At 48.1% G+C, this 27103-nt stretch overlaps 3 protein-coding genes across 8 annotated transcripts in view; 2 read left to right on the forward strand and 1 right to left on the reverse strand.

The window, feature by feature from the left end:
- LOC105469167 (RecQ like helicase 5) overlaps positions 1–23854 on the reverse strand; it is a 40558-nt gene extending 16704 nt beyond the window's left edge. Inside the window, exons 1-8 of one of the 3 annotated variants that reach the window (XM_011719849.3) lie at positions 23065–23853; positions 21371–21492; positions 19212–19730; positions 18334–18436; positions 17682–17793; positions 14682–14844; positions 8048–8127; positions 1379–7581 (exon numbers count right to left, since the gene is read on the reverse strand). In XM_011719849.3, coding sequence (XP_011718151.2) covers positions 7503–7581; positions 8048–8127; positions 14682–14844; positions 17682–17793; positions 18334–18436; positions 19212–19730; positions 21371–21492; positions 23065–23194 — 1308 coding nt within the window. In that variant the 5' untranslated portion in view covers positions 23195–23853 and the 3' untranslated portion in view covers positions 1379–7502. Of the gene's footprint in view, positions 1–1378; positions 7582–8047; positions 8128–14681; positions 14845–17681; positions 17794–18333; positions 18437–19211; positions 19731–21370; positions 21493–23064 lie in introns of those variants that run through there. The other 2 variants (XR_011616017.1, XM_071083584.1) reach the window with 2 other exon arrangements.
- ERLN (endoregulin) lies at positions 3560–4788 on the forward strand. Its single transcript, XM_011719850.3, has 2 exons — positions 3560–3693; positions 4187–4788. Exons 1-2 carry the CDS (start codon positions 3649–3651, stop codon positions 4379–4381), a joined length of 240 nt encoding a protein of 79 aa, XP_011718152.2. The 5' UTR covers positions 3560–3648; the 3' UTR covers positions 4382–4788.
- Positions 23855–23972: 118 nt separating the features above from the next.
- SAP30B (SAP30 binding protein) overlaps positions 23973–27103 on the forward strand; it is a 44030-nt gene continuing 40899 nt past the window's right edge. For all 4 annotated transcript variants that reach the window (XR_979842.3, XM_011719845.3, XM_011719846.3 and 1 more), the window contains exons 1-2: positions 23973–24126; positions 25172–25281. Coding sequence is in view for 3 of the 4 variants with exons in the window: in XM_011719845.3 (XP_011718147.1) it covers positions 24021–24126; positions 25172–25281 (216 nt within the window). In the remaining variant the exon portion in view is untranslated. The remainder of the gene's footprint in view (positions 24127–25171; positions 25282–27103) is intronic.

Raw genomic sequence — 27103 nt, forward strand, 5'->3', positions numbered from 1 at the left:
CCCTCACAGGACTCACTCCTCTCTGCTCCTTCGCCAACTGGCACACACCGGGCCTGGCTCTCAGGCCAACTCCTTCGTAGGCTTCAAACCCACTGAGATTAACCAGACCGGCTCTCCGACAGTAGCCCGGCCCACTCCTTCAAGAAGCAGCTTCTCATGCCGGTCTTCCCTAGGGAAGATGGGCACGGAAAGGTGGCAGCAGTTGCCCGACTGTGGGAAAGAATAAACAGAAAGATGCTGCAGACCTGGATAGCCTAAAGATGGGCGGGAGCCATGGAAGGGGTGGCCATCAGGCTGGTTTCCGGTTCAGAGGACGTCTGACTTGGCCACCACCTCTCTGTTCCCGCCACTGTGCCATCCTGGACCACGCTGCCATCAATGCTTACCTGTGGTCACTGCAGCAGCATCCTAAGAGGTCCCCACAATCATCTGGCCAGCCTCTTCATGCCCACCCCCAGCTGTGCCCTCCGCTTCCACCACAGGGCAGGCTGCTCTTGGCTCCTCAAAAGGGCTGCACTCTACTCTGAAGACCTGTGTGCCGTACTGTCTGTACATCATGCCTGATTAAAAGCTACAATCGTGGCTCCTGCCTGTAAACCCAGCACTTTGGGAGGCCGAGGCAGGCAGATCATTTGAGGTCAGGAGTTCGAGACCAGCCTGACCAACATGGTAAAACCTGTCTCTACTAAAAATACAAAAAAATTAGCCGAGTGTGGTGGTGCATGCCTGTAGTCCCAGCTACTCGGGAGGCTAAGGCAGGAGAATTGCTTGAACCCAGGAGGCAGAGGTTGCAGTGAGCTGAGATCATGCCACCACACTCCAGCCTGGGTGACAGAGCGAGATTCTGTCACAAATAAACAAACAAACAAAAAACTACAACAGACCAGCACAGTATATCACATGCATGTAATCCCAGCACTTTGGAAGTCCAAATGAGGTAGGATCCTTGAGCTCTGGAATTTGAGACCAGCCTGGGCAACATGGGGAGACCCTGTCCCTACAAACATAAAAAAAAATGAGCCAGGCATGGTAGCACATACCTGTGGCCCCAGCTAACTCCTGTGGAGGTTGAGGCAGGAGGACTGCCTAGGCCATGACAGTGCCACTGCACTCTAGCCTGAGTGACAGAGCAACACCCTGTCTCCAAAAAAAAAAAAAAAAAAAAAAAAAAAAGACAATAAAGCCACGGATACAAGAATCTCATTAGAAAAACTTGGCAGAGAGTATATATAAGTTTTCTCCCAGCCGGGCATGGTGGCACACAACTGTAATCCCAGCTACTCGGAAGGGTGAGGCAGGAGAATCGCTTGAACCTGGGAGACAGAGGTTGCAGTGAGCTGAGATCACCACTGCACTCTAGCCTGGGCTATGGAGTGAGACCCTGTCTCAAAAAAAAAAAAAAATTATCCAATTGGGGCCGGCAGTTAATTGAAAGAGCTGGTCAAAGCAACTTTCGTTAAAGAGCACCTAAGTTCTCTAAACATCTATTACTTTTTTACATATCTCACATTAAATGGAAATATACACACACCTATTCCCTGGCTGGTCTTCCTGGCCTTTTCTCTGAGTGTGGGCTTGCCAACCAGAGTTCCTGTATTGTTATTTTCTAGTTTTGGTTTCTTTAAAGCAGAACAAAAACTTAAAGTCATAGGAACTTAAAGGCAAAGGAATCTGGGTGTGAAAGCCTTCTGGGTTTTTACAAAATGTCCCTAATGTTTAGTTATCGTGTCTGCACCTTTTTCAACAGGAACATTATCTGAGTGATTCCAAAGTCATCCCAAAGTGGTCAACAGGTATTTCTTTTTTTTTTTTTTTTTTCTTTTTTTGAGACGGAGTCTCGCTCTGTCGCCCAGGCTGGAGTGCAGTGGCCGGATCTCAGCTCACTGCAAGCTCCGCCTTCCAGGTTTACGCCATTCTCCTGCCTCAGCCTCCCGAGTAGCTGGGACTACAGGCGCCCGCCACCTCGCCCGGCTAGTTTTTTGTATTTTTTTTAGTAGAGATGGGGTTTCACCGTGTTAGCCAGGATGGTCTCGATCTCCTGACCTCGTGATCCGCCCATCTCGGCCTCCCAAAGTGCTGGGATTACAGGCTTGAGCCACCGCGCCCGGCCTCAACAGGTATTTCTAGAAACAATTTGTTTCTCCACTCGCTCTGAGGTGCTTTAGAGCTCAGACTGTGTGCTGCTGGATTCAAACTCCAACTCAGTTACTTACTAGCTGATGACCTTGGCTAAGTTATTTAACCTCTCTGTGCCCGTTCCCCACATGTAAAATTGGGGTTTCAGCTGTTATTGTTGCTTCATTGGTTCCCGGGATGTTAAATTCAATTATGTAATTACAAGTACAACTGCCATGAACAGGTTTGGGAACCAACACCTGACTCTTGATAAGCATCTGACTTAACTGACAGAGCTGCACACACAGGGTGAGCTAGAGACTGGCCCACTGCTGTGAGCATTCAGCATGCCAAGGGCCTTAGTCAGTAAGTTTCACACAAGGAAACGGAAAACATCAGGTAACCTGGGTCAGCAACGCCAATGATAGTTAAGAACGACTGTTCTAAATCTGCCACCATCTGTCATCCAACCCTGGCCACACCTGGGGAGAATCACCTGGGGATGTGTAAACAATATGATGTCCTGGCACCCCTAGAGACTGATGTAAGTGGTACCAGGTGGGGCCTGGGCATTTCCAAAAGCTCCCAGATCTTTACCAGCTTTGATAAGCACCCGAGGGCTAGAAGGGAAGCGCTTGGAGGGCAGGGCCCGCCTCTCTGATCTCCCAACTGGACACACAGTGCCTGTTTCCTGGCCACAGTGGGCCCTCACATCCTAGCTTTTAAAGGAGTAAATGGTGGCCATTAGGTTTCAAGCACCAGGGCACAGGCTTCATTCCCTCTTCCCAGCTTCCCTATTGTGCCAGTGGGCAGAAACCAACCACACAATGTTGCTTAGGCTGTGCCCGAGGGGCAGACAAAGGCACCAATGGGAAGCCTCAGCGGGGAGCAACCCTTCCCCCAGAAACAGTTCCAGGAGGCACCAGGTGCCACCCAGGGCTGCAGTTAATCATTCACCCCACAACACAGGAAGTAAGCCCTACGCCAGTCCCAGCCCCAGGGCTTCCCGAGCTCAGGGCAAGTCCGCAGTCCACACATCATCCAGACAGAGGACAGCCCAGCCCAGCCACAGGTGAGGTGGCCCGATGGCCTGGGGCAAAGGCCCTCGGTCCAGTCTCTTCCCCGTCCACCCCAAGTCTGACTTCTCTCAGGAGGGACTCATGAACACGTGCACTGAGCACCCCCAAAATGACATCACACAAGGGCAGAAAGGAGCCAAAGGGGGAACGTGAAAGGCAGAAAGGGAGCTGTGGTTGCCAGGCAACCAGTCCTAGCCCACCTTTGTTTGCTTTGGTGACAGCAACGAAGGTCTGGTCAGGGCCGCTTGGCCACGCTCACGCCTTTTCCTCTCAACAGTTGCTTCTTTTGAGTCAGGGTGCAGCTCTGGTCACCTGACGGCCTCTTCAGCTCAGCCTCCCGCAAAGTGTGAGCCTGAAGGACCACCCTGAATTGCCCTTGTGGGACCCAGAACAGCTACCAGCAGAATCGGGTAATGGCTCCCTCCTCCTTCACCCGGGCTGCCCTCACCTGGCTATGGGCTTGCAGTCTGTGATAAGGAGCTCCACTTCTAGAAGACTGGTAAGTTCTGTTCTCAGCTGTTCCAAGGAGCCCACCAAGGCCTCAGCTAGAGTTGGCCACTCCTTGGCTCCTATACGCTCTCTCGAATGCCTCCCAAATGTTTGGCAGTTGGTGCAGGAAAAACAGTGAGGCTCTATCGTGATGCTTTTTACATTTTAGCCAAGTAGGTTTCAGGGATGAGAGAGAGTCCTTGCTCACACTTGCTACTCAGGAAAGAAGGACTGGAGAATCCAGGGGCAGGCCCCAGGAAAAATCCAGGGCCCCACTCCTTGCGCCAGTCCTGGCTCCTGTATCTAGAGCAGGGGAAATGCCATTTGCTGCTGGCTGCAGGCATCGAGCACAGACTCCAGCCCTTTCATGTCCCCTGGCCGCCAGGCGGGCCGGCTGCTCACAGAAGCTGCTACAGAGGCTGGAGTCAGCGGGCAGAGCATAGCGCCTGGGACAGGGCCTGGGAGGGCTGCCTGCGCTCAGGTCCTCTGTCCCTCTTTTCCAGATTCTCATGGACCAACTGGTATTCAAAGAGACAATCTGGAATGATGTGTTCTGGCAGAACCCCTGGGACCAGGGGGGCCTGGCAGTGATCATCTTATTCATCACCGCTATCCTGCTTCTCATCTTATTTGCCATCGTGTTTGGTTTACTCACTTCCACAGAAAACACTCAGCGTGAAGAGGGTGAAGAGGAGTGACCTGACTTCCTGGGGACTGAGACGGCAGCAGGGGAGGCAAGCTGACCTGCCCCATTCTGGTGGTGGGCCCCTCCGCGGTCCCCTCTGGCTCAGGGGCCAGGCCCTGGTGTCTTCCTTTCCCACCAGGAAAGAGTCTAGTAAAATATTCCATCTGGCTTAGGGTTGGTCAGACTAGTAAGATGGGGAGGCTGGTCTGAGACCAATTCTGGTGACTTGATCCTATTGGTTTTCGGGTTCCCTGACCAGAACACTAAAAGCACATGGAGAGGACGGCTCCACTGCCTCAGGTGGAAGGAGCGATGGCTAACAAGGTTTTCTAACAGGCTCACAGGCCCAGCCAGCAATTTCACAAATCCTTGACAGAGAAAGACACAACCAAATGAAGTAAAAATTCCTTTACAAATCTGCTAACTTGTGAGAGCTCATTTTTAATCCAGATAGAGCCACCAGAGCAAGCTTCCCGAACAAAGCCTCACCAGGGCCCGCACAGTCTGGCCTGTCTCCAGCCATCTCGCCCACCCCACCCCACCCTGCCCCTGGGTTCTCAGCGTGTCTTTTGGTTCTTGAATATGCCGTGTTCTTTCCCACCACAAGGCTTTTGCGCATGCTATTCTCATTGACTGGGATGCTCTCCCTCACACCACACTTGACTCCATGGCCTAGTTAGTCCTTCCTCATCCTTCATATCTCAGTTTGAACCTGACTCCCTCAGGTAAATCTTCCCTAACCCTCGAGGATTAGGGTAAGGCCACCTGTTTTATACTCTCGAAACACCATTTACAGGACTTATATGTCTTTTTTGTTTGTTTGTTTATGAGACGGAGTCTCGCTCTGTCGCCCAGGGTGGAGTGTAGTGGCATGATCTTGGCTCACTGCAAGCTCCGCCTCTCGGGTTCATGCCATTCTCCTGCCACAGCCTCCCAAGTAGCTGGGACTACAGGTGCCCACCACCATGCCCGGCTAATTTTTTTCATATTTTTAGTAGAGATGGGGTTTCACCGTGTTAGCCAGGATGTTCTCGATCTCCTGACCTCGTGATCCGCCCGCCTCGGCCTCCCAAATGTTGGGATTCCAGGTGGTAGCCACCGAGCCCGGCCTTTTTTTTTTTTTTTTTTGGAGATGGGGTCTCACTCCCGTCGCCCAGGCTGGAGTGCAGTGGCGCAATCTCGGCTCACTGCACGTTAGACTTCTGAGTTCACATGATCCTCCCATCTCAGCCTCCTGAGCAGCTGGGACTACAGGCGTGTGCCACCCATGCCTGGCTAATTGTGTTTTTTTGTATTTTTAGTAGAGACAGGGTCTCGCCATGTTGCCCAGGCTGGTCTTGAACTCCCAGGCTCAAGCGATCCTCCTGCTTCAGCCTCCCAAAGTGCTGGTATAACAGGTGTAAGCCACCATGGCCGGCTCTGGGACTTACATGTCTCTGCTGTGACTATCTGCAGTGCTCTCTTCCCCACTGGACCAAGCACCATAAAGCAGGGGATGGGGCTATTTCTGCCCACCAGTGTATCCCCCAAGTCCAATGTACCTGGCACAGAGCTGGCATCAGTCAATATTTGTCGGCTGAATAAATGACTGAATGAGTAAACACACAGATAAACAAGAAGATGCCGGGCTGTTGGGCACCCCCAGCCCCAAGATCCCAGGAGACAACAGGGCCCAATTCAATCCAGGTCTAAACACAAGGCTGCTCTTCCATCTCAAAATGCCGAGGCCTCAAGCTGGAGGTTGCTTCAAACCTAATAACAGTTCCCTATGACACTAAAAGACACTCATAGTCATGAATAATCAAACACTGCTTTTTCAAGGTTATAGCCCAGAGAAAGTAGCTACAGATAGAGAGGAAAACTGCTGACTGCCACAGCTCCGCCTCATTAGTTAACTGACCTGAGTATCTTTTTTGCTGGTCCCACTCCCATGCGCCTCAGACCCCACAACAAACGGACCGGAAACCTACAGCTTCCTTTGCAGAAATGTACCCACTTCTGCTGAGCCCACCCCACTGGCTCTGTCCCTCGCTGCCAGGTGCCTACCCCAAGGGAACGCTGGTGGGAGGCTGCTTCGACCTCAGCCTCCAACGAGAACTATTCTTAGGGAGCAAATATCTGGTGGAGAAGGGGCTTTTTCTTTGTGCTACACACCAGTTACGAAATAAACAAACATTCACTTATTCAAAGAACAGTAGCCAATACAGACATGCCAGCAGTGTTTATTCCAGCCTGCCGCCTGGATTTCAGAATCATCACATGTAGCAAAGGAGACACGTACAAGGCTGCACAAGAGGCAGCACAATGCTGTCACCTGGACTCCTTGGGTCCAGAGATGCCTAGACCCCAGCCCCTGGCAACCAGGCCACTGATGCACTAAGAAGTCCCAGCTCCCCGGAAGGTGACAGGAGAAACAAAGGCAGAAGCCCTTGGGAGGACCTGTTCCCTTGCCTGGCAGACTGAGCAGACCCTGGGGACGGGCAGAGTTAACCCTCCAGAGAGCATTCCAGAGCCTTGGACAGCCCCGGAGCTTTTTTCAGCAAAAAGGACTCACAATGAACAGGAACACTTGGCCCTTTCATTCCTCACCAGAAATGGAAGCTCTACTCAAGAAGCCTAAGAAGGCCAAATTTAGCAACTCCCGTATTAATTGTGCTTGAAAAGGGCTCTGGTCGCAATGGCTGCAGGCAAGGGTGGTCCTGGCACTGCAGCCACCACTTCTGCTGGGCGTGGTCTTGCCACAGAGGCCAAATTAGAGACGGCAGTTTGGAGAAGAAAATAGCTTCAGTCCAGAAGCCACCGACTCACTGGTGAACAGGAGGAGGAAATAAAAACACACAGACCAAAGAAGAGCTTCTCTGATTTCCTTGGGTTTTTCTTGCAAAAACCAAGATGGCCTAGGTGTATGAAAATGAGCATGCCGCTGAAAATCAGGAGCCGGGTGTTTAGTGGCCTCAGTCTACCACGAGCTGCGTGACTGTGACCTCTCTGGACCTCGATTTATTCACCTCTAAGTCTGAAGCAATCACGTCAGCGTCATCCCCCGACAGGATCATTCCATGAGATGAGAGGCATCCAAGAATTTTTTCGATCAAAATGTAAAGACTCCTCCTGGCTGTCTCTCACCCAGGCACTCATAGCTCCGCATGCCTGGACATGACCTGACTACACTGAGAAGCCCTTGGGCTCTTCCTGTGGCCCCTGCCCCATCGCCTGCAGATGCAGCTAAAACAGATGTGTGGGTTCAAAGCACATGACTCCCCGAGGTAAGCGGGGCCACAGGCTTCTGTGTGGGTCCTGGATAAGGGTGAGAACTACTCAAGTGATGCCAGAAGTCCCAGCTCGGTGGCACATGATGACCACAAAGCCGACAGCTCAGAGCTGGTCACATCCCTTGGAACTGAGTGGCCTGTGAGGCCAGCCATTCCAGAAGAGGGTGGAGTGGAGGGAAGGATACCACTCAGAAGACTGAGCAAATCCCCACACTGCCAGAGATCCTGGGGACTCCAATAGAGAAGAGCAAGGTCCTGACTTCCACACTGCCCAACACAACAGCCTTTGCAGGCAGGGGTCCCTTGGTAGCCTGCGGGCTGTCTTATGTCAGCTGCTTAACTAGCGGGGCCAGGGGAGTAAATGATCTCACTGACACTTTGCTCCACACACAAAATAAGTCACTTACCCCAGTTCTTCACAGAAGGTCACCAGGGCATCAAAGGCCAGGATAGTGGCTTTATCAGATGCTTTGTTCCCTCTCTTTTCCTGTGGACAAAAAAATGACACCTTAGCAAATCTTACAGAATTGGACTACCTTAGAGGCACAAAAAGTAATGAGGAGGCCGAGCACGGTGGCTCACGGCTGTAATCCCAGCACTTTGGGAGGCTGAGGCAGGAGGATCATTTGAGACCAGGAGTTCAACACCAGCCTGACCGACAAGGTGAAACCCCATCTCTACTAAAAATACAAAAAAATTAGCCAGGTGTGGCTGTGGGTGCCTGTAGTCCCAGCTACTTGGGAGGCTGAGGCAGGAGCATTGCTTGAACCCAGGAGGTGGAGGTTTCAGCAAGCTGAGATCATGCCACTGCACTCTGTCTCAAAAAAAAAAAAGTAACAAGGGAGAAAAATATTAAATGACAGTAATAAAGCCATTTACAAAAGTGTCCCCAAACCTGACTATTTATCATAACCCCCAGAATACTGAACTGAATTTTCTGGGATGAGCTTTTGAGAGTTTCCCAAAAGCTTCTCAGGAGGTTCTCATGCAAAGGGCCCACAGACTGGCATTTAGGAAGCACTATATAACATCACCTATTTTAATAATAGTAAACACATGCATAAAGGTTGTAAACTTAACATATACGAAATATATACTTCTGTGTATATTGGAGGGAGATATATTAATGTTAAGTGATTCTTTTTGACAACCTTAAAACATGAATTTAAAATACAATTTAAAACCTGTAATCCCAGCTGGGCGCGGTGGCTCACGCCTGTAATCCCAGCACTTTGGGAGGCCAAGATGGGCGGATCACAAGGTCAGGAGATTGAGACCATCCTGGCTAACACGGTGAAACCCAGTCTCTACTAAAAATACAAAAAAATTAGCTGGGCACAGTGGTGGGGGCCTGTGGTCCCAGCTAATCAGGAGGCTGAGGCAGGAGAATGGCGTGAATCCGGGAGGCGGAGCTTGCAGTGAGCCAAGATCACGCCACTGCACTCCAGTCTGGGCAACAGAGGGAGACTCTGTCTCAAAAAAAAAAAAAAAACCAAGAACAAAACAAAACAAAAACCTGTAATCCCAGCACTTTGGGAGACTGAGGTGGGCGGATCACCTGGGGTCAAGAGTTCAAGACCAGCCTGGCCAACATGGTGAAACTCCATCTCTACTAAAAATACAAAAATTAGCCAGGCATGGTGGCACACACCTGTGATCCCAGGTACTCAGGAGGCTGAGGCAGGAGAATCACTTGAACCCGGGAGGAGGAGGTTGCAGGGAGCTGAGATTGCGGTACTGCACTCCAACCTGGGCAACAGAGCCAGACTCCGTCTCAAATAAAATAATAAAGTAAAGTAAAATAAAATAATGCTTGACCTGCCGACTCGGAAACCCATGTGGGGTGGGGGTGGGCAGTCAACTACATCAGGAGAGCAAGATTCCCAAGCCCTTCTGTTGGCACCCAAGGGGCCAGTGTGTACCCCTTGGATCACACAATCAGAAAACAGGAGGACCGAAAAGGTTTCCTGAGTCTCTACTTACCAGGGAGGCTGGGTGCAGCCCTGCCAGCCCATCCCTGAGCACAGCATCCCAGATGGGGCAGAGCAGGATGTGACCGGGCAGGGCAGGTGGGCTCTGGAAGGTGCTAATGGTAGCAGATAGGGTGTTGCCACCTGCCTGCAGGTAAGGAGCACCCTGAATGAGTGGGCTGAGCCAGGCTGGCCACCAGGCCTGGACCCACAGCTCCTTTGGCTATGGACTAATATCAGAGGAGTGGCTTATGGGGAGTGGATAGCAGGAAGCTCTGAGGCCTGGCTCCTAGGCACAGGATAAAGCTGGGGGAAGGAGATGGTACTGTGAAGGCAGATAAAGGGACAAGAGCCTCAGGTTTCTGTCCCCCACCCCATGTCCCTGGGGCTTTCTAAGCCAAAGCCTGCAACTAACGTAAAAGGAAGAAAAAGCACTTAAGTTACCATCCACTACCAAACTCCCCCAAAGCCCCTCTCACAAAATCCAAATCATTTTCTCATCTCCACTCCTGCCTCCCCCAATACAATAGAGTTTCCTGTTTTCTTTTTAAAACGTTGCCTACCACCTCCCCACCTGGGAAACCCAAGGCATGACTGCTGGTGGCTGGTGACAGGCACACAGCGGGCAAAGCCCCACCTCTGGTGGTGGGACGGAAGGAGGTAGGGGCACCAGTCCCTGCCACATCCTCAATCCGCACTCATCAGCCAGCCTTCCCTTTGGCTCCCACTAGCGGGGAGTAGGGCAAGAGCAGACGGTCCCCACAGCTAAGCAACAGCTCCTGGCCTTCCCACCAGGAAGACCTCTGCACCCTTACCCAATTGAAAAGACAGTCTCACCTTGGGCCAGGAACCACTATTAGGTGAGGAATGGGCACTATACATTTCAAGTGTGGACACTTGGTCAGGGCAGTAGAACTCTAAAGATGGCAGCCAACTTCCTTCCTTACCCACTCCTGGAGGTAATTCCCCTCTTAGTGACCGAAGCTCTGGTGCAGCTCTGCTCAGAGACTGTTCCTGGCTTCACTCTGTTACAAGCTTGTCTATGGACTTGTGGCCGAATCAACTAGCAGAACAGTGAGCATCTGTGAGTGATGTGATTATGTATCAGTGGCCTTTTTTGTGTACATATCTATTTGCCAACATATCCTTTTAAAATACTGTGAATTATTTAATACAGAAAAGGGAAAAAAAAAAAGCCCAGGCATGGTGGTTCATGCCTGTAATCCCAGCACTTTGGGAGGCTGAGGTAGGTGGATTACTTGAGGTCAGGAGTTTGAGACCAGCCTGGCCAACATGGTGAAACCTGTCTCTGCTAAAAAATACAAAAATTAGCAAGGCGTGGTGGCGAGTGCCTGTAATCCCAGCTACTTCAGGGACTGAGGCATGAGAATTGCTTGAACCTGGGAGGTGGAGGATGCAATGAGCCGAGACTGCGCCACAGCACTCCAGCCTGGATGACAGAGGCTCTGTCTCAAAAAAAAAAAAAAAAAAAAAAAAAAAAAAAAACCAGACACTGATATCTGAGACATCATCTATTGAGTGTATGCTTTGGGCAGGTAACTCATCCCCACCAATACACACAAACGCACACAGATTCCGTACCCCCAACTTCCCAATATGTTTACAACACAATTTCTTATTAAGTCCATATTTTCCTTATTATGATTATGTCAACAGAGTTCACAGCTAAAACGAGTGATTGCATTTTTATATTCGCCGTGATCACATTTCCTTTCTTGTGTAACTGTGTTTCCCCTGAAACAGCTTTGTTTTTCTCCATTTACTTAGATTTCAGTATGTCATTAATTCACCTCTAACTGTCCTAACATAATGAACAATTCATTTCAATAGGAGCCAGAGATGCCAGCTTCCACTCTGATTTTTGGAACCTACCTTCCTGGAGTCTTCTGCCCCCTAGTGCAATCTGGACCAGTTTTCCCTAGGCCTAGGACACAGCTATCTTTCCGGACTACCCTCCAATATCGTCCTGCGCCAAGACTTACTCCTGGGTGAGTCTCCATCTTTGCTTTCTAGGTTTACTGCCTCTCTACAACGGAGAACATCCTTTAATAGCTTCTGAGACATGATATACCAGGGGAAAGTTTTTGAAACCTTTGTATCTGAAGATGTCTTTTTCTTTCTTTCAAGTTTCCACATACAGCATTTTGAATTTTGATTGATTGATTGATTGATTGGAGATAGGGTCTTGCTGCCCAGTCTGGAGTGCAGTGGCATGATCATAACTCACTGCAGCGTTGAATTCCTAGGCTCAAGCAATCCTCCTGGCTCAGCGTCCTGAGTAGCTAGAACTACAGGTACACATCACCATGCTCAGCTATTTTTTTATTATTGTTATTATTTTTTGAAACAGGGTCTCACTCTGTTACCCAGGTTGGAGTGCAATGGTATGATCTCAGCTCACTGCAGTCTTGACCTCCTGGACTCAAGTGATCCTCAAACCTCAGCCTCTTGCATAGCTGGAACTACAGGTGCACACCAACACACCCAGCTAATTTTTAAATATTTTGTAGAGATGAAGTCTTATTATATTGCCCAAGCTACTCAAACTCGTGGTCTCAAGAGATCCTCCCATGTCATTCTCCTGAAGTGTTGGGATTACAGGCATGAGCCACCTCACCCAGCCTAAACTTGAGCATGTTTAAACATGTCATTTGATAAATTTTTCTGGGAACTTTCTTTTCATATTATTTGCTTTTCATATCCTTTGTTCAAGCGATTCTCCTACCTCAGCCTCCTGAGTAGCTGCAATTACAGGCGCCCACCACCACACCTGGCTAATTTTTATATTTTTAGTAGAGTCGGGGTTTCTCCATGTTGGCCAGGCTGATCTGGAACTACTGGCCTCAAGTGATCCGTCCACCTTGGCCTCCCAAAGTGCTGAGATTACAAGCGTAGCTCCCGTGCCCAGCCTTTTTTTTTTGAGATGGGGTCTCACTTTGTCACCCAGGCTGGAGTGCAGTGGTGCGATCTTGGCTTACTGCAACCTCAACCTCCTAGGTTCAAGTGATTCTCCCACCTCAGCCTCCCCAGTAGCTGGGACTACAGGTGTGCGCCACCATGCTTGGCTAATTTTTGTATTTTTTGGTAGAGAGAGGGGCTTCACTATGTTGGGCAGGATAGTCTTGAACTCCTAACCTCAGGTGATCTGCCTGTGTTGGCCTCCCACAGTGCTGGGATTACAGGCATGAGCCACCGCTCCTGACCCTAGAGCTTGTTTTCTCTTGATGAGATTTTAGTTTTCTTCATCTAAATCAGTGGTTGTCAACGTTGACATGGCCATATATTTAAAGCAACTGGGGAGCTTTCTCTTTTGTTTTTTTTTTGAGACCAAGTTTCGCTCTTGTTGCCCACGCTGGAGCGCAATGGCGCGATCTCGGCTCACTGCAACCTCTGCCTCGTGGGTTCAAGTGAATCTCCTGCTTCAGCCTCTCCCGAGTAGCTGGGATTACAGGCATGCGCCACCACACCCAGCTAATTGTGCATTTTTTTAGTAGAGACAGGGTTTCTCCATGTTGGTCAGTCTGGTCTCAAACTCCTGACCTCAGGTGATCCGCCCATCTCGGCCTTCCAAAGTGCTGAGATTACAGGTGCGAGCCACCGCACTCAGCCTACTAGGGAGCTTTTTGAAAAAACTCTTGTTAACAGCTTGTAACACTTATTCCTAGGTATTTTATAAGTTTTATTGTTGTAAATTAAGTTTTTTGTTTGTTTGTTTCTATTTCTAGGTATTTCTGGTACAGTGGAGAAAAGCTACTGTTTTTTTTTTCCCTTGGCTCTCATCTGACTAGAGAAAAGCTACTAATCTTTAAACTATTTCTCTTATATTCAGCCAGTTTGCCAGGTTTTCTTATGAATTTGAGTAGATTTCCAGTAGGGTCTTTGTGTGTCTAGGCACAATGTGTTATCATTTCTACCTGCTGTTGTCTTCTCTCCTACTTTCGTTATCCTTGTGAATTTATATATATTTGTCCCTTTATTGTCATTTTTGCAGAGATTAGAAATAAGTACTTGGAGGCTGGACAAGGTGGCTCACGCCTGTAATCCCAACACTTTGGGAGGCCGAGACGGGCAGATCATGAGGTCAGGAGATCAAGACCATCCTCGCTAACACGGTGAAACCCCATCTCTACTAAAAATACAAAAAAAATTAGCCGGGCGTAGTGGTGGGTGCCTGTAGTCCCAGCTACTCAGGAGGCTGAGGCAGGAGAACGGTGTGAACCTGGGAGACGGAGCTTGCAGTGAGCCAAGATCGCGCCACTGCACTCCAGCCGGGGTGACTAAGCGAGACTCCATCTTAAAAAAAAAGAAAAAAAAAAAAAGAAACCCCATATCTGCAAAAAATTGAAAAAAAAATATTAGCTGGGCATGGTGGCACACACCTGTGGTCCCAGCTACTCAAGGTGGGAAGATTATTTATGGCCAGGAGTTAGAGGCTGCTGTGAACCATGACTATGCCACTGCACTTTAGCCTGGGTGACAGTGAGACCTTGTCTCTTAAAAAAAACAAACAGAAAAAAAAAAACAAAAAAAGGCTGGGTGCAATGGTTCATGCTTGTAATCCCAGCACTTTGGGAGACCAAGGCAGGTGGATCACGAGGGAGATTGAGACCATCCTGGCCAACATGGTGAAACTCTGTCTCTACTAAAAATACAATAATTAGCTGGGCGTGGTGGTGCATGCCTGTAGTCCCAGCTACTCAGGAGGCTGAGGCAGGAGAATCGCTTGAACCCGGGAGACGGAGGTTGCAGTGAGCCGAGATCGTGCCATCGCACTCCAGCCTGAGTGACAGAGTGAGACTCTGTCTCAAACCAACAAAAAGAAAAAACAAAAACAAAAAAATCCAGTATTAAGATAATTTAAATATTTATAAAGGAGCCTAGTTTGTGTAAGCTGCCTCCCTACCCAACATGCCATTTCCCCTTGCTATACTTACAGGTTGGGAGCAGCCTTCTCTAGCTTATACAAGCATCATCTGAGTTCAGAAATCAGCTTCACAGAACTAGAGAGTGGTGGGTCAGACTGAAAGACCTTCTACTGCCCAGGCCTTACCTGGAGTTTTGCTACTTCCTTCCTGATCAGGAAGCTGACTTGGTCCCGGTCATTCCTTGAGTAATAGAGACGGCACCAGGAAGGCTTCCCATCCCTGCCAGCCCGGCCAGACTCCTGGTAGTATCCAGCCATAGACTTGGCAATATTCCAATGAATGACAAACCTGTAGGATCCAAAGGGACAAGGAGCATGAGATGGTGGAGAAACTGAGTGTCCTTTGGAGGAATAATCATGAGTAGGAGAGCAGGGAGGCCAGCAGATAGGGAGGGAGAGGGATAGTCCCAGAGTTAGAATGGTTAAGACACTGGCAGCCCATCTCCCTTCTAGGAGCAGCCCAGGTAAGAGGCCACAGCAGGAGTTAAGGGGGGCAATCAGCACATACGAGGGACCAAAAAACTCAGCCAGAACCCAGTGGAAAAAATACTGGACCTAAAGAAACAACATGAGGCTCTGCCACTTATGAGCACTGCAAATTTGAATAAGTTATTTATAACTTCTTTGAAGTGGGAAAGGAATAATATTTATTAAATACCTACAATGAGTCAGTTTATATATGTCTCATTTAATTGTTAGTCACCATCATGTGGGTAGCCCATTCTCCAGAATATGAACTGGAGATTCAGAAAGGTAAATTTGTACAAGGCCACACAGTAAAAGGACAGCAGAGCTAAAATTTGGGCCTAGGGGTGTCTGCCTTCAAAACTAGCTCTTAACAAGACACCACAGACCCAGGATTCATTTTATTTGTTTTGTTTTTTGTTTATTTTATTTTATTTTATTTTATTTTATTTTATTTTTAGATGGAGTCTTGCTCTGTCGCCAGGCTGGAGTACAGTGGTGTGATCTCAGCTCACTGCAACCTCCGCCTTCTGGGTTCAAGTGATTCTCCTGCCTCAGCCTCCTGAGTTGCTGGGACTACAGGTGTGCACCACCACACCCAGCTAATTTTTGTGTTTTTAGTAGAGACGGGGTTTCACCATGTTGGCCAGGATGGTCTCAATCTGTTGACCTCGTGATCCACCTGCCTCAGCCTCCCAAAGTGCTGGGATTACAGGCATAAGCCACCGTGCCCGGCCTTGTTTTTTTATTAAGACAGGATCTTGCTCTGTTGCATAGGCTGGAGTACAGTGGCACAATCATAGCTCATTGCAGCCTCAGCCCCCTTGCCTCAAGCAATCCTTCCACCTCAGCTTCCCAATTAGCCAGGACTACAGGCACATGCCAAGATACCTGGCTAATTTTTAACTTTATAGAGATGGAGTCTTGCTATGTTGCCCAGGCTGGTCTCGAACTCCTGGGCTCAAGCAATCCTCCCATCTGGTCCTCCCAAAGTGCTGGAATTATAGGTGTGAACCACTACACCTGGCTGCAGACCCAGGGTTTGAACTGATTCTAAAGTCGGTATTCTTTCAAACTGTAGTGCACTATAAAATTTCTGCCCTAAGTCAGGGTTACTGTGAGGTTCACCAAGGCCATGTATGCAAACATGCTCCGTAAATCATACAAGGTATTATTACTTGGTGTTAATCAGACCAAAGGGCTTCAGGCTGTAGCCCAAAATGCCTCTTGATGATCACGGCCAGGTAAAAAAGACTTCCTAACAGTTGCCAGTGTGGGGCTAGGAGGCTGGGATGCACCCCGACTCTTCTAGACTATTAGTAAGCAATAACAAGGAATTATGATCCTAAGAGCCTTGCCTTTGACCTTCCACAGGGAGTAGCTTAAAATACAGTCACACATTACTTAATGATGGGGATACATATTGTGTATTTTTGTTTTGTTTTTGTTTGTTTTTTTTCTTGAGACGGAGTCTCGCTCTGTTGCCCAGGCTGGAGTGCAGTGGCTGGATCTCAGCTCACTGCAAGCTCCGCCTCCCAGGTTTACGCCATTCTCCTGCCTCAACCTCCTGAGTAGCTGGGACTACAGGCGCCCACCACCACGCCTGGCTAGTTTTTTGTATTTTTTTTAGTAGAGACGGGGTTTCACCATGTTAGCCAGGATGGTCTCGATCTCCTGCCCTCGTGATCCGCCTGTCTCGGCCTCCCAAAGTGCTGGGATTACAGGCTTGAGCCACCGCGCCCGGCCTGTTTTTGTTTTTTTTAAGACAGGGTCCTGGTCTGTTGCCCAGGCTGAAGTGCAGTGGCATGATCCCAGCTCACAACCTCCGCCTCCCGGGCTCAAGCAATCCTCCCACCTCAGCCCCTAAAGTAGCTGGGACTACAGGCACGCACCACCACACCTGGCTAATTTTTATGTATATTTTGTAGAGATGGAGGTTTGGCCACGTTGCCCAAGCTGGTCTCAAACTCCTGGACTCAAGCGATCCACCTGCCTTGGCTTCCCAAAGTGCTGGGATTATAGGTATGGACCACTGTGCCTGACCAGGGATAGGGATACATTCTGAGAAATGACTTGTTAGGCGATTTCATCATTGTGCAAACATTACAGTGGATGATCTTTACATAAACCTAGATGGTACTGCAGCCTACACGGTTAGGCTGTAAACATGTATCGTGTGTTACTGTACTGAATATTGTAGGCAACTGAAACGCAAATACCATAACACAAATACTGTAACGCAAATCACTAGGCGATAGGAATTTTTCAACTCCATTACAGTCTTACAGGATCTCAGTCTATGGAGTCATTGACCGAAACATTAATATGAGGTGCGTGACTATAGTTCCTTTATTCCCACCTCCTCATAGGAACCACCTACTGAGATGTGAGTGAACAGGGCTGTGTTAAAGGACAAGCCTGACGGACTGCATGCTGCCCTGTCCTGGGCAGGGGTGCCAGAACCATGCTGTGCAGTCACCTGGGAGCAGGCCACACAGGAACTGTCAGCATTTAGGCTGTATTCTAAGGACTCTCTCCTGGAGCTTCCTTCCCCTCTGGCCCTCGAAGGAGTACATGCACCTGGTCCTTTAGGCATAGCACTAGGCAATCCACCCTGAGCCAAGCCCAGACCAGGAAGGCAGGGCAATAACCAAAGCTCACCTGACATTGGCTTTATCCACTCCCATCCCAAAACTAATGGTTGCAACAATTACAGGAACCTTCTCCTCCATCCAGTCGTTCTGCACCAGCGTTCTTTCAGAGGCCTTCAGCCCTGTAAAGAAGGGAAAGATGGAGAAGGGAACCCACATTTCCCTTGGGTTTACCCGAGGTCTATTTTGGGTTTAACACTGTGTGCTAGGCACTTCACAAACCCTGAATATTTCACTTTCCAGCTGTCCGACCTTACCTCAGGCGCTTAACTTTACTGAGCCTCAGCTGACAGGCACAAAGACCCTAGCCTATGTGTGGCAAAGAGCATTTGGCAAAGGTTTGGGCCATGATTCAAGCTCAAGCCTGCTGGCCTCCAAAGCCTGTGCTCTTCCTACAACAGCATTATCTTGGCTTGTAAAAACTTATCATTTGCTGCTGGGTAGGCATATACAGCGGGAAGAACTCAGGAGTCACAATTCTCATTTTAGACCTCATTCATGTCTAGACTCGTTTCAGGGGATTTAAGTGAATCACTTTAGCTCTGCCTGAGTATCTGCAATAAGATGGTGGGTCACCTGATAATCAGGATCTGTAAAGAACAAGAGACCCACCAAGAAGCCTCTGAGGGTGAAGAGAACCAAGTGGCCTGGGCGCCCCTTACCTGCATGGTAAGCCTTGGCGTTCACACCCCTGCAGCTGAGCTCTATGGCCAGCTGTTCACAAGCCTCTCTAGTCCTGCAGTAGACAATGCCGCAGCCAGACAACTGAATGGGGAGATGCAGGAAGAAAATAAGCATGGCAAGAACAGAACAATAGGCCCAGTGTAGTGTACCCTGCTCTAAAAGCAGCTCTGTGTTCCTTCCCTCATCAGTTTCAGTCCCCTCTGAGGCAGGACACCCAGTAAGGCTCTGTTACTTTAGAAAAAGCAGGACCAGGCTGGTTCATGCCTGCAATCCCAGCACTTTGGGACACCAAGGTGGGAGGATCACTTGAGGCTAGGAGTTAAGACCAGCCTGGGCAACACAGAGAAACCCCGTCTCTGCTAAAAACACAAAATTAGCTGGGCGTGGTGGCGCATGCCTGTAATCCCAGCTACCTGGGAGACTGAGGCAGGAGAATCGCTTGAATCTGGGAGGCGGAGGTTGCGGTGAGCCAAGATCGCGCCACTGCACTCCAGCCTGGGCAACAAGAGAGAAACTCCACCTCAAAAAAAAAAAAAAGGCAGGCCAAAAGCTGCTCAAAACTCAACCTGTTTAACTTCTCTGCCTCCTCTTCATGAACTTTGCATGGGTCTGCAGAGGCCTCACACAGAGGGGCTGGCTGCTTGCCTTCCACAGAAGGATCCAGGACAAGGAAACCCTGGTAAGGAGGACAATGCCAGGAAACCAAAGGGACAACTCTTTTTGTGCACGAGTTTTAAGAAGCCTGGCTGAGAAAGCTAGAAAAAGCAAAGGTCTTAGAAGACCAATCTCCATCTCCATGCTGCATGTCACACTCCACTGCTCTAACAGCTGCTTGGCCTCCACCTCAGTGCCTCACCCCTTTATCAGCCTCCTGTCCAAGAGCCTTAAGGCAGAAGTCCTTCAGGTTCCCATAGGGATCAGAAATCAGTTCCTTGAATTGCACATCATAGAAGAGGTTGGCCCGGAAGCAGGGAGTCTTGAAGATGGCAACTGGTTTCTTCAGGTGCAGGGCAGCAAACACGTCCTCTTGGACCTGTGGGGTGGCTGTGGCGGTCAGAGCCACACAAGGGGCATGTCCCAGGCGGGAGCGCAGGGCACCCAGACGCAAGTAGTCAGGACGAAAGTCATGCCCCCATTGGGAAACACAATGAGCCTCATCCACCACCAAATAAGACAACAGGTGGCGGGACAGCAGGGAGTTCAGGCTGGGCTGGAAGGAGGAGGAAGCTGCCATCTCCGGGGTGATGTACAGAATCTTGGTCTGGGGCTTTTCTCGCTCCAGGTCAGCAAGCAGGTCCTTCCTTTCCTGTGCAGAGAGCTTCGAGTTCAGGGAACTTACTCGTACCTTTAGGGCTAGCAAGTGGTCCACTTGGTCCTAAGAAAAGAGAAAGGGGCTATAATTGGCCCTCAGGACTCAGGTAAACGTCACTGCAAGTCCCTGGAGGATTTCCCAGTCATAAACTGTCCTCCTCCCACCCTCCACTATGTCTTTTCTTTGCATAGAAGTAGTATAGATTGCATATCCTTTATCAAATGCTTGGGATCAAAAGTGTTCTAGATTTCAGATATTCCTAGATTTGGGAATATTTGCAGATTGCATATACATAATGAGATCTCTTGAGGATGAGACCCAAGTCTGAACAGGAAATTCATTTTTTTCATGTATACCTTATACATATAGCCTAGGTGTAATTTTATATAATATTTTTAATAATTTTGTGCATGCAAAAAGAGTTTTGACTGAATTTTGACCACAGTCCATCACATGAGGTCAGAAAGGCGTGGAACTTTCCACTTGTGGCGTCATGTCAGCACTAAAATTCTTTGGATTTTGGAGCATTTCAGATTTCGGATTTTTGCATTAGGGATGCTCAACCATTATGGAAGGTAAAGTGGTTTAGAGGACAGGCTCTGAAGTCAGACAGACTTCAGATTTAGATTCATCCTGGCTCACTTCACCACCACATGCTCGCTGGCTGTTTCTTACCCTCTGAACAAGTTATACAAGTCTATCTAACGAATTGTTGTATAACTTAAAATTTACATCTCAGAGGTGAAATTAATGTATGTAAAGCACTTAGCACAAAGGCTGAGATCTGGTGAACACTCACCAAGTTATTGCTGTTGTTCCCTGTCTCTCTACCTTTCTTCATGGTGGATGACTCTTACCCACACAGCCACACTTCCTCAATTCTGATTCTATCAGCCCATCTGCAGGCCTTAAATAGTCAGAACACCTGTAGAGCAGATGTTAATAAGGTCCCAGCCAGTTTCTCATCTTTTTTTCTGTTTCACATACTGTGCCCTTACCAAAATAAGCAGGACACCAGGGATTCCCCATATCAACTTAGCTATCTATCCATCTGCAACTTCTATCCCAACATCACGAGTGCACATGTGTATATACGTGAAACTGAGTATATATGTGTGTACAAATACAGTTTCATACTCCTCTGGACAAAAAAATAACGAGGGAGGGTGAAGGACCTCAGAGGAGTCATTCATAAACCCCCAGAGTGATATGCACCAGTGGAGAACACTAACTTGGGGAAAAACAGAAACCCAATACAGCAAATGAGATAGGCAAATCATAGAAAAAAAGAGGCAGGGGCGGGTGCGGTGGCTCACGCCTATAATCCCAGCACTCTGAGAGACCGAGGCAGGCAGATCGCTTGAGGTCAGGAGTTTGAGACCAGCTGGCCAACATGGTGAAACCTCATCTCTACTAAAAATACAAAAATCAGCCAGACATGGTGGCATACACCTGTAATCCCACCTATTTGGGGGACTGAGGCACAAGAATTCCTTGAAGCCGGAAGGCGGAGGCTACAGTGAGCCGAGATTGCACCACCACACTTCAGCCTAGGCGACACAGTAAGACTCTGTCTCAAAAAAAGAAAAGAAAAAAGAAAAGAAAAAAAGAGGCAAAAGACCAATAGAGAAGTGAAATTTCCAGCCTCAAAAAACCTTCCCCGAGTCTTTTTGGGCTACCATCTTCGTTGCCCTAAGCCTCACCTGAATCAAAGCAATGAGAGGAGAGACTACAATGGTGATGCCTTTGGCCAACAGAGCAGGGAGCTGATAGCACAGGGATTTTCCTGCCCCTGTGGGCATGCACACAAAGACATCCTTGTTACCTGCAAAAATACAAGACAACAATATCTCAGTGCTTCCTGCCTTTTCATTGAAGTTGTTGAAAATTAAATGAGAATGTAGGAAAAGTACCTAGCAGAGTGTCTGGCACATGGAAGGGTCTCAATGTAATGCTAATACCCCTCCTGTCCTTTCTATGAAAAAGGCAAGGATCCAGGAAATTTGGATACACGCCCAAACCATTTCTAGTAATGGTTAAAAACAAGATTTAAAAAGTCTGGGGCAGGCACGGTGGCTCACGCCTGTAATCCCAGCACTTTGGGAGGCCAAGGCAGGCAGATCACGAGGTCAAGAGTTTGAGACCAGCTTGGCCAACATGGTAAAACCCTGTCTCTACTAAGAATGCAAAAATTAGCCGGGCATGGTGGCATGTGCCTGTAATCACAGCTACTCGGGAGGCTGGGGCAGGAGAATTGCTTGAACCTGGGAGGCGGAAGTTGCGGTGAGCCGAGATCGCGCCACTGCACTCCAGCGTGGGCGACAGAGCAAGACTCTGTCTCGGAAAAAAAAAAAAAAAGGAGTCTGAGTCTGCTGTGATATGGATGATTTAACTAAACAGCCATGAAAGCAGAGTACTGCTAGGTGACTGGGCACATCTGTGTAGACATGGCAGGACATTACTTAGAGAGCTTTTGTTTAGACATGTATCATTAATATTACATTGCTGCTCGCCTCTTGGCAACTTCCATTTGTCACCATATCTCAGATTTATAACATTATTACTCTTTCCTTCTCTATCTGGGACCCAGGCCACTCAATCTTCAACAAGGGAATTACCTAGAAGGCCAGTGACCAAGTTAAGTTACTACTGCCACCCTCACTGTTGCTGTTTGTTTGTGTGTACAAACGAACAATAATGGGAATCTGAAGTGTTTTCAAATACCATGTGTAGATCTGGCTAGGAACTATAGACCAGCCGGGTGGTTCTGCCATTAAAACTACAAGCTTTGGGCCAGGCGTGGTAGCTTATGCTTGTAATCCCAGTACCTTGGGAGGCTGACGTGGGAGGATTGCCTGAGCCCAGGATTTGGAGACCAGCCTAAGCAACATGCCAAGACCCTGTGTCTCTAATTAAAACAAATAAATGCGGCCGGGCGCGGTGGCTCAAGCCTGTAATCCCAGCACTTTGGGAGGCCGAGACGGGCGGATCACGTGGTCAGGAGATCAAGACCATCCTGGCTAACACGGTGAAACCCCGTCTCTACTAAAAAATACAAAAATTAGCCGGGCGAGGTGGCGGGCGCCTGTAGTCCCAGTTACTCGGGAGGCTGAGGCAGGAGAATGGCATAAACCCGGGAGGCGGAGCTTGCAGTGAGCTGAGATCCGGCTACTGCACTCCAGCCTGGGCGACAGAGCGAGACTCTGTCTCAAAAAAAAAAAACAAAAACAAAAACAAATAAATGCAACTACAAGCTTTGGGTGACAACTCTAAAGATTTCCAAATCCAGTTATGGACCAAAGGTGAGGCAGTGCGAAGGATCAGGAGGAGGGTGTTCTGCCGCAGCATTATGGTATAGCCAGCATAAATTTAAAGGAAGGTACCTTGGTAATGTTACCTTTTACTACTGCCATGGTCGCACTCTCCTGTAAAGGCGTCTTAAAAGAGTCAAACCCAAAGACCTTCTTCAGCGTACTCCGGACTCGCCGCTCAGGGTCAAGAGGAAAGGTGGTATGGTGGCTGCTCATCTTAGCCAAGAACAGTGGCCAAAGGTTAAGGCAAAGGTGGTAAAAGGTTGCCACGAGAACCCTATGTTTTGCTTTAAAAATACAGCTTATTTTTCTGTAACAATTTGCTATGTTACACTTAAATAATATATTAAAGTATTAAAGCTGAAAGTGAACTGCCTCAAGCAATACATTCCTGGGTAATTAATATCTCCACTTTTACGCTCAATGAAAATAAATACATTGAACTATTCCAGGCCATGGTATAGCACAGAGCTAGAAATCAGATCAAGAAAAGAAACACAAATGTCTTCAGAACAGTTTGGAGAACGAGGAACCGTTTTCCGAAGATCCACCACCTGCTCCTTCTTCTATAAGCGCAACCACGACAACCATTCTTCCACCCCGGGACCCCGACCCCCTTCTCCCTTCTTCCTGAGCCCAAGATCCGCAATTTTCTCTCTTGGCCGGCCGACACCTCCCTCTCTTCACCCTAAGATATCAGAACCGGCCGTGGTCGGCCCAGGAATTAAAGGCCCTTACTGGGCCGCTGCAGCTGGCTGGTTCCGGAACTACTCGAAGACCCCTGTACACAAACCCAACTCAGAGAAGCCAAAGCGCTGGGAATTAAGCTTTAGCCAGAACCCACACAATCCTATATCCGTCGCGCAGTGATGACGTGCACGAGCGCTGGCATGAGGGCGGAGCCAGGCGCAGAAAACTGCCGTTTTGATTGGTTTCCAGTGTGGCGCGGGGTCTCCTGGGATCCGAGAGAACCTGCCTTTCCGCCCGGAAGTCGGCGTCTTTGAGTCATAGAAGTGAGCCACGCCGGGGCTGTGGGAATAAGATGGCGGGGAAGAAGAATGTTCTGTCGTCTCTTGCAGTTTACGCGGAAGATTCAGAGCCCGAGTCTGATGGCGAGACTGGAATCGAGGCGATGGGCAGCGCGGCTGGTAAGGCCCAAGTGGGAAGCTGGGAGAGGGAATCGGGTGTCTGCCCGGAATGCTGTACCCCTCGCTGGGCGGGAGGGAACTAGATGGTCATTGTGCCCCAAGCACCGGACCCCGAAGAATGGCCCGGGGTCCTGGATGAGATAGAGCATTAGAGACTCTGGACTTAGAATGAAGAATCTCCTTTCCATTGTTTCGATTAATCTGCCTAAACTTACTGTAAGCCTCCGTGCCGGTTATAGTGATGGACAGAGGGATGGACGAAGAGGGAGTGGCTGCTGAGCCACTGCCTGTTCCCCCTGGGCTCGTTGTTTGATGAGGGAGAGCGATGAGTAAAACATACGTGGAAGATGGTAAAATTGTGTTTATTAAATTTATAGCTTTTAGTTAAGAATGTGCCCTAAACACATCTTGGAGCTTTTAAAAATAAAAACGTATCTGATCCCCAAAGCGAGAGAATCAGTTCTAATTTGGTAGAACTGGGGTAGGATGTGGACATTTGTGAACTTTTTAAGGATCCCGGGTGATTTTTCTTATTTTGTGAGTTTTTAAAGCCTATCGGTGATGTTCTCCTCCTCAGGTTGAGAAGCACAATGTTAGACAATGGAAATAGATTTCTTTGGGAGAATAGAGAACAAGTTACCTAACAACATATCTGGACCTTAGCTTCCTCATCTGGAAAGTGAAGGGGATTGGATTAGATTAGGTACTTTCATGTTTTGTGATTTTGTGGGGTCTCTTCCAGTCAGAAAGTTCTCTGATAGTTTCCTGTAAACACTATAGTGTTTGCTTAGTGTTTATAGCATTAGAAACAGAATTTAGTACTTGGTTTTGTTCCCTGACCTTTTAAAGGTTTTATTCACTAAATAATGCCCTTCTCAGAGAGCCGAATCTGGGCCTATTGTCACTTAACATGAGATTTAAGTTCCCCTTGTATCTTCAGAGATAGTCTTGGCCACTCAAATCTCTAGACATTTTTTCTTACCTTGTAACTCTTGATTTTTTTTTTTTTTCTTGCTTTTTTTTTGTTTGTTTTTTAACCTTTCAGAGGAGAAAGGCGGATTGGTATCTGATGCCTATGGGGAGGATGACTTTTCTCGTCTAGGGGGTGACGAAGATGGTTATGAAGAAGAAGAGGATGAGAACAGTAGACAGTCGGTAGGTAAATCTCCCAGATCCAGAGCTACTGAAAGCACAATTTCATTTGTCAGATTTTGGAACTGTGCCAACAGTGTTCCATTTCATGGCTAGCTTCATCCCTTGCTCTCCACTTTTGTTTTGGTATTAGTGGAAGAAACTGGGTTGGATAGCAGTTCTGTTTGAAAATTTATTTTCACGTGGATCTTTTTTTATTAATCTTTGAGTTGAAATTTGGGGGGAAAGATAGTGGATTATTTTATTTAACCCAGATATCAACGGGTGTTTTATGTTGATTTTTCCCAGTTTAAATTATTTACTCCATTTATAGCAGGCATTCATCCTAATTGGTGTATCGTTTATATCTACAGTCAACTCTGCATTGTTTTTAATCTTGGTTGGGGCTCATTTAAATTTTGTCAGTTTATTAGCAAGATAAGAACGGGAAATTTGTTTTCACCTGCTTTTTCTTCTTTTTTTTTTTTTTTTTTTTTTTGAGGTAGGGTCTCACTCTGCTGCCCAGATTGGAGTATAGTGGTGTGATCATAGATAGTTCACTCCTGCCTTGAACTCCTGGGCTCAAGTGATCCTCCCACCTCAGCCTCCCCAGTAGCTGGGACTACAGGTGGGCACCACCATGCCTAGCTAACTTATTATTAATATTATTATTTTGTCGGAATCTTGCTCTGTCGGCCATGCCAGGATGCAGTGGTGCGATCTCGGCTCACTGCACCCTCCTCCTCCCAGGTTCAAGCGATTCTCCTGCCTCAGCCTCCTGAGTAGCTGGGATTACAGGCATCTGCCACCACGCCTGGCTAATTTTTGTATTTTTCGTAGAGATAAGGTTTCACCATGTTGGCCAGTCTGGTCTCTAACTCCTGACCTCAGGTGATCCACCCACCTCATCCTTCCAAAGTGCTGGGATTACAGGTGTGAGCCACCGTGCCTGGCCTTCTTCTTTCTTGACATTTTACTTGGCACTTTTTATTATGATACCCTTAGGTCTTGATCACAAATCTTGCTTGATACTCAGTAGGTGCTGGAGAAAGGAGAATCTGTGCTATTATTAACAAGAAAGGTTTTAGACACATAATCACCTGAGCAGCATGAGTCAGAATTTATGTTTGCAGAAAACGCAAAGAAATTGAGGCTGGTTCTTAGCACGAGACACGCAAAGTTGAGTCTCGATGTCGAATCTGACTACTTAACAACAGTTTTAATCGAAACACTTAAAATATATTATTTGTTTGAATTTTTTGTTACATGTTGGTATGTAAATGTTAGCATTAAAATTCATTCCAGCCAAGCAGGGTGGCTCACACCTGTAATCCCAGCACTTGGGGAGGCTGAGGTGGGCAGATCATGAGGTCAGGAGATCAAGACAATCCTGGCCAACATGGTGAAACCCTGTCTCTACTAAGAATACAAAAATTAGCTGGGCACGGTGGCGCGCACCTGTAGTCCCAGCTACTCGGGAGGCTGAGGCAGGAGAATAGCTTGAACCCGGGAGGCGGAGGTTGCAGTCAGCCGAGATCACGCCATTGCACTCCAGCCTGGGTGACAGAGCCAGACTCCATCTCAAAAAAAAAAAAAATTATTTCCACAACAAACAGAAATGCGTTTTGTACATTATGCATTTTGGGAGATATTTTCATGCCTTTAGCCGCATCCATTAATACTGATAATTCAGAGTTGACTGAAATTATTCAGAAAAGTTTTGCAAGTTGTTTTCTGACTTTTCTGAAGTACACACATTCTGGCTTAATATTCATAACTCTTTAGTACATTTGCATAATGTGTTTTTGAAGTGTTTCATATTTGCTTTGCTTAGAATTTTCATCAT

This window comes from Macaca nemestrina, chromosome 17 (assembly GCF_043159975.1).
Source record: "Macaca nemestrina isolate mMacNem1 chromosome 17, mMacNem.hap1, whole genome shotgun sequence".
Lineage (NCBI taxonomy): Eukaryota > Metazoa > Chordata > Mammalia > Primates > Cercopithecidae > Macaca > Macaca nemestrina.